At 41.1% G+C, this 7,500-nt stretch overlaps 1 protein-coding gene across 1 annotated transcript in view; it reads left to right on the forward strand.

Moving 5' to 3' along the window:
- Nucleotides 1–7,500, forward strand: part of LOC118496429 — a 397,714-nt gene that overhangs the window by 42,258 nt on the left and 347,956 nt on the right. The window contains exons 12-16 of the mRNA XM_036008181.1: nt 1–372; nt 792–1,101; nt 1,257–1,680; nt 5,343–5,484; nt 5,898–6,110. The exon at nt 1–372 is cut by the window's left edge and continues 195 nt beyond it. Of these exons, the coding sequence (XP_035864074.1) occupies nt 1–372; nt 792–1,101; nt 1,257–1,680; nt 5,343–5,484; nt 5,898–6,110 (1,461 nt within the window). The remainder of the gene's footprint in view (nt 373–791; nt 1,102–1,256; nt 1,681–5,342; nt 5,485–5,897; nt 6,111–7,500) is intronic.

Genomic DNA, 7,500 nt, shown 5'->3' on the forward strand with positions numbered 1-7,500 from the left:
GCACCCCGGACGCTGCACACATAGAGCAGCTCTCTGTGACACTGCGCTTCGTCAAGTGCCAAATCGGTGCCGGGGCTACTGTTGGAGAGCATTTTGTCGGTTTCCTACCAGTGCTTGACACATCAGGAGCAGGGCTAACAGGTGTCTTCTTGAAGCATTTGGAGAAGTTAGGCCTGGATGTCGAAAAATGCAGGGGACAGGCGTATGATAACGGTAGCAACATGCAGGGGAAAAATAGCGGTGTGCAGAAAAGGGTGCTTGATATCAACAAAAAAGCTCTGTTCATGCCATGCGGCCACAGTCTAAACCTCGTCATTGTAGATGCTGCGAAGTCAACAGTGGAGTCTGTGAGCTTCTTTGGGGTGCTGCAACGTCTGTACACCATTTTCAGCTCCTCCACACAGAGATGGGAGATTTTCAAGACAAACGTACCACAGATGACCCTAAAGGCCATATCCAACACGCGATGAGAATGCTGCGTGGAAAGTGTGAAAGTGCTGCGCTATCAGCTTCCTGCTGTCGGCGAAGCTCTTCTCTCACTGGTCGATCATGCAACAAAAAAAGGTATGTACGAGTCGAGTGTGTGTTATTTTGCTTTGTGATAGACAGTCTATGATTTTAGTGTGTTAGGCTACTTATTAGGGTGTTTTTAATCTATTTAAAAACTTAAACCAGACCCGGTGCCAGGATTATATTGAGCTGTTTCAGTACAATGGACAGCGGCGCATGGCATTGTAAAGCGTCATTATAAATTATTGAAATTTAAAAAACAACATTATTGTTATTATCAGGTGACAGTGAGACTGCGTCTGCTGCCAGAGGCCTTGAACAGGAGATAACGAGCTGGAAATTGCTGCTTACTGTCATCATCTGGTTCAACATTCTACATGAGGTTCATCGTGTCAGCAAGCTGCTCCAGAGCCCACAAGTTGGGATTGATGTGCTACAGTACGAGGTGGGACATGTTCTTAAATTCCTAAAGGAATACAGAGAGAACGGCCTTTCATCCGCCCAGACAGATGCTAGAGACATCGCGGAAGAGATGGAGATGCCAATGGTCTTCCCCACAACACGAGGCCGAAAACCCAAACGCCAGTTTCCGTACGAGCCCCAAAATCGGATCCTTCCAACAGTGACACCGAGGAAAAGTTCAGGAGAGATGTTTTCCTCCCACTAGTGAACTCTGCCATTACAGCCACTAGTGAGCACTTCAAGTTGATGGAGACATTTCATGGTCTGTTTGGTTTCATTTCTAGAAGAGAGGAAATGAAAAGGGCCGTGGAAACTTACACCCTCAAAGAAAGCTGCGCAAATGTAGAAAAAACCCTCGGCGATGTGGACGCTGAGGACCTTGTGTGCGAGATCTCGGCTGCTGTCACTGCCGCGCCAGCAAAAGACACCACTGGCCTGCAGATTCTGAGCTACATTTACAGAAACAATTTAGTTGAACTGTATCCAAACCTCAGCATTGCTCTCCGACTCATGACGACAGTGCCTGTGACTGTAGCGAGCGGAGAGAGGAGTTTCTCTCGCTTGAAGCTAATAAAAACACACCTGAGGTCAACAATGCTCCAGGAGCGGCTGTCAGCTCTCGCTCAGATTTCTATTGAGCACGAGGTGACAAAATCGCTGGACAAAGATGAACTTATCAGGGCATTCTCAGCACTCAAACACAGAAGGGTGGATTTCTAAAAAGGGGCTCAGGTGAAATCTACGCCCGCCGCCCGGTGAGCTGTCCACGGTGCTGAAAAAACGCGGAGCCCATCGTTATTTATGATAAGTTCGGTTCAGTGTCAGTCAGACACTTTTTATTCTTTGCTTTTGTTAAATAATTCAAGTTGAGGGGATGTTTGAGCTGTTTTTTCAGCCCAGACAGCTGAAAATATACTGCGCAAATCAATTAAGCAGAGAAGTTGGCGTCCGTGAAAGGGCGAGGCTTATCCCAATGTAAAACGCTGTATAACTGTATATAGTTTTAATCAAATAAGGTTGGATTATTTCTATGTTGAGCTGCCTGTTCGTGAAGCTGAAAGTGCACGTAATAAAATAATATACCATTGTTGCAAACCAACAGGAATCCTTGCTTTTTCTGCTCTATTATGTTTATGTTTTATGTGGGTAGGGCCCCATATTAGTTATTGAAACGGGCCCCCAGATGCTTAAGGCCGCTGCTGGCTACAATAAAACGTAAAAGTAAATACATATCAATACCACTCACCTGTCTACAGGCAGACACATGTAGGAAGTCTGTCTGGGCTGTCCACTCTCGTCCACCACGCTGTTTACACAAACACAGCTCTACTCTCCTCTAAATAGTGAATTTTGACAAACAAGCTAAAGCAAAAGCTGTCGGTTTGTCTGACGTCTGTCAGAGAGAGCGTGTGAATCAATCATGCGACTGCCTGTGTGGTACTAGTATGAGTATGAAAACAGAAAAAAAAACATATTGATATATCATTTTCATACATTGTTATGCATAAGAAATGCATAAAAGTTGTGATAATTCAGCTCTGTTTAGTTCCGTTGTTGAGACGGCAGTAAGACGAATGCTTATTCCTCTAATTTTTTTTTGTTTTAATTTGAATGCATTTATCTTATACAATAACCCACCTCATTTGTTTAATTAATTTAAATTTCAAGACTTTATTTTTTACATGATCTATTCTTTTATTTACCGTATTTTCCGGACTATAAGTCGCTCCGGAGTATAAGTCGCATCAGTCAAAAAATGCGTCATGAAGAGGAAAAAAACATATATAAGTCGCACTGGACTATAAGTCGCATTTATTTAGAAATTGATTTCACAAAATCCAAGACCAAGAACAGGAAAGGCAAGTTATTCAACTACACACAGAACAAGGGGCTGAATACGGTAGGTGTCCGGTATGTTAACGTAACACATTAACAGTTATTCAACTACACAGTAGCACACAGAACAACTACCAGGGCGTGGAGACGTAACTGCAGCGTTGACGAGCCTCTCCCAGCTGGACGCTGTTCAAGCACCCATCTGTGGACTCGTTCCTCCAGCTCTGGCCATCTTGCTTTCAGCCCGCGATTAGCCGATTAGCCGATTAGCTTTCTTTGTTTCCTTCATTGCAGTAAGAGTCACTTTTTCGCCAGTCCCTCGCAAGTTTCTCTCTCACTCCAAACTTTCTTTCTGCTGCTCCATTACCGTTTTCGGCTGCGTATTTTACTACCTGCAGTTTGTAATCTGCAGAATAAGATTTTCTTTTCTTTCTCAGTTGTCTTTAGGAGCAGCATATAGTTGTCACAAGCCTAGAGCGCCTCTCGCGGCTGTAGATGGAAATGTTTTCAGTATGAAATAACATTTAAAAACATGTTAAATTATATATATTTTGATATATAAGTCGCACCTGACTATAAGTCGCAGGACCAGCCAAAGTATGAAAAAAAGTGCGACTTATAGTCCGGAAAATACGGTAATCATTTTTCTATTAACTATTCTGTTCATTTTCTTACCCTCTAATCGATTAATTTAAAGAAATTGGATCTAATGCAGTAGAAAAAGAATATTATTCCTCTCTGAGATGTTTTAAAAGCAAAATGTTTTAATAATTCATAAAATCAAAAGGTTAAAATGCTTTAAAAGCTGGTGTCTGGTTTAGTGGCGCCCTCTGGTGGACATCAGCAGGAACTACACGCAGGGCTGAACACACAAACACACACATTAGAACATGTTTACAGTTCATTCAGACTTCACTTGTTTAAAGTGCCCTTATTATGAAAAAAAATACTTTTTTCTGGGATTTGCGGTGTTATTTTGTGTCTCTGATGCTTCCACATGCATACACACTTGGAAAAAACCCTCCATGGTGTTTAGAGTGAGATACGGTTTCTGAATGTGTCCTGCCTTCAGTCTCTGGGTGAGCTGGTCAACATCTGCACGGCTTTCTACGTCACTAGCCGAGACGAGGGGGCTAGGAGGCTAACCGTTAGCATGCTAGCTCGTTCTGAATGGCAAAACACTGCTACAACACACACTAGTTCACCATAATCTACAAAGAACTACTTCCATGTCCCTGTTCTGCAGGTATTCACACAAAGTTGGAAGTGTGCCCTCGTTTAGAAGAAGTCTCCCAGCTAATCCTGCCTTGTTCTACTGAAGTTGGAGAAACAAACAGCAATCTGATATGATCCTCACCTAGGTAATGTGCATGTGTGCCTCCCAACAAAGATGTTCCAGCAGTGAGAGGTCTCACTCTGTAGCTAAAACAGAGACCTGAACACAGGGTGAAAAGAGGAGCTGCAGCAATGAGCAGTACAACTAAAATATGATGTTTTTTTTTTTAATTAAACCATTTCTACAACCTCAAAATACAATTATGAACCCGAAAATGAGCATAATATGGCCATTTTAATAATTGATTATAGGCTAAAAAAAGCAGAAACGTGTCTGCAGCTCTGCTTGTAGTTCCTGCTGATCTCCACCAGAGGGAGATAATACACCAGACTCCAGCAGCTGGCAGGTTTTTAACAGTTTATTTTATGAACTATTCACACATTTTGTCATTCACTACATTTCAGAGGGGAATATTATACATTTACTGCTAAATTAGATCCAATATCTTTAAATTAATCGATTAAAAGCATAGAAGAATTAATAGAAAAATTATCATATAAAGGTATAGGTTATTTTACTGAATGAATTCTTGAAATTTAAATTAATTAAACAAATAAAGTGGGTTAGTGTATATGATAAAACATTAAAATAAAAATAATGAGTGAGAACTGTAAACATGTTTTAATGTCTGTGTGTGTCTGCAGCTCTGCTTGTAGTTCCTGCTGATGTCCACCAGATGGCGCTTTAGTGGTACACATAGACCCACTAGTCTTTGTACAGAGGATATTTTGGTGTGTTTGTAAATGACAGAAACTCCCATTTAAATTATTTTGTGTGTGTGTGTGTCTGTGTGTGTGTATGTATATATATATATATATATATATATATATATATATATATATATATATATATATATATATATATATATATATATATATATATATACTCAGCAAAAAAAGAAACATCCTCTCACTTTCAACTGCTTTTATTTTCAGCCAACTTATTAACATGAGTAAAACTTTATATGAACATAAAAGAATTCAACTACTAGAACTAAACTGAACAACATTCCACAGACATGTGACTAACAGAAATGGAAAAATGTGTCCCTGAACAAAGAATGGTCAAAATCAGAAGTCACAGTCAGTATCTGGTGTGGCCACCAGCTGCATTAAGTACTGCAGTACATCTCCTCCTCATGGACTGCACCAGGTTTGCCAGTTCTTGCTGTGAGATGTTACCCCACTCTTCCACCAAGGCACCTACAAGTTCCTGGACATTTCTGGGGGGCAGAAACCCTCCGATCCAACAGGTCCCAGACAAGCTCAATGGGATTGAGATCTGGGCTCTTCGCTGGCCATGGCAGAACACTAACATTCCTGTCTTGCACAGAACGAGCGGTATGGCTGGTTATTATCATGCTGGAGGGTCATGTCAGGATGGGCCTGCAGGAAGGGGACCACATGAGGAGGAGGATGTCTTCCTCGCAACTTCTGATTTTGACCATCCTTTGTTCAGGGACACATTTTTCCATTTCTGTTAGTCACATGTCTGTGAAACATTGTTCAGTTTACTTGTTAGTAGTTGAATTTTTTTATGTTCATACAAAGTTTTGGGCCTGTTAAGTTGGCTGAAAATAAAAGCAGTTGGAAGTGAGAGGACATTTCTTTTTTTGCTGGGTATATATATATATATATATATATATATATATATATATATATATATATACAGTTTCTCGACGTCGCTAATCAGTGAGGGATAGCTGACAAAATCAGCACTATTGGAACAGACAGTGCTCCTAATATGGTGGCAGCAGGGAAGGGAGAAGAACCTGCTCTGCAGCCACTCGGGGAGGAGAACCCTGAGCCACCCAAGAAGAAAACAGCCCTGCTACTGATGGGATCAGACTCAGAATCAGATGAGGAGACACCAGAAGACAATACTGTAGAGAGGTACAAGGTAGAGCGCAGTGCCAGTCTAGATCAGTGTCCACTGAAGTGGTGGTCGGAGCACACTGCTGTCTATGGTAAGATGGCACACATTGCCCGTAAATACTTGGGGACTCCTGCCACAACTGTCCCATGCGAGAGACTTTTTTCTTTAGCAGGCCATATTGTGCAGAAGAGGAGATCTAGTTTGTCACCAGAAAATGTGAACAAGCTGGTCTGCCTGAGTGACTGGTGGAAGAAGGAGAAATAGAGCTTGGACTGATTGACACAAAGCTACTGACTGTAAAACAGTTCATCACGACCTCTTATGTAGGCCTACAGGTCTAAATTCATGTTTAACTGAATAAACAGTTAGTAAACACAAGTACATCTTATTGAACATGATTTATTTTCATCACCAATGATCATAGTAGAACAGCTTTCTCATGCAGTTTGTGATGCATTTTGGAAACAGGAGATGAGCCCCTGGTCTAATGCGCCACCTGGCTTGAGAAACCTGTTCTCAAAGACTTACTTTTAGTCATTATTTGGGTAGCACACATATTCTGAATGCCTTCGGCAGAATTCAAATGAGCCATTTTAATCTAGATTAATCTAGATTAATTCCAAGATTACAGTGAGATTAATCTACATTAAAAAAATTAATCTATGCCCACCACTAATATATATATATATATATATTATATTATATTTAAAAATGTAATATGTATTTGTCTGTTCTGTATGTTCAAAAATATAAAACAATATAAAGTTGATCTAAAAAAAAAAAAAAAGGAGCACAAAAAGAAAACGGCGAAAACAACCACTGGATGGGAAAAGGGTATTTTACAACAACTTTGAATGCACCACGAGGCTGGCGAGGCTGAGTCTGTGTTTCAGACAGCGGCAGCTCCAGTCTGCTGTTAGAATCCTCTCCAGTGAAATACAGTCACACTTTACACCGTTTACTGTCAGCATTTTAACATGTTTATTCCAGCTGCTAGCTAACGGTAGGCTAACGTTACCTGCTGCTAAGTGTAGTGTTGACTAGCTAACGGTAGGCTAACGTTACCTGCTGCTAAGTGTAATGTTAACTCACATCCCGTGCGCCGATGTTTCAGTTCCCTCTAACGTCCGTTTTCAGAGAATCAGAGAGAAGCGCAGGCATTTAAAAGGCACCTAAACAAGGCACCGAAATCTGCGTTACTATTCGGTCCGGTAGATAACGGCGATTTTCCCCGAAAAGCGACTAGTTTGCAGGTATGTACTACTACTATGTACTACCCAAACAGTGTGTGTGGCGTGCCTGTTGTTGTGTTTCCGGTCTAGCTAGATCCGGTGTGGTGTTGTAGTTTTTCTAACGTTAGTAGTTGTTGCAACAGCATGTGAAAAAACCTACAGTTTGCTATGCCAAAAAGAACGTTAATCTCGCGATAAAAAATTTGACGCCGTTAACATGGGTTTGCGTTAACGCCGTTAATAACGCGT

The sequence above is a fragment of the Sander lucioperca genome, chromosome 1 (assembly GCF_008315115.2).
Source record: "Sander lucioperca isolate FBNREF2018 chromosome 1, SLUC_FBN_1.2, whole genome shotgun sequence".
Lineage (NCBI taxonomy): Eukaryota > Metazoa > Chordata > Actinopteri > Perciformes > Percidae > Sander > Sander lucioperca.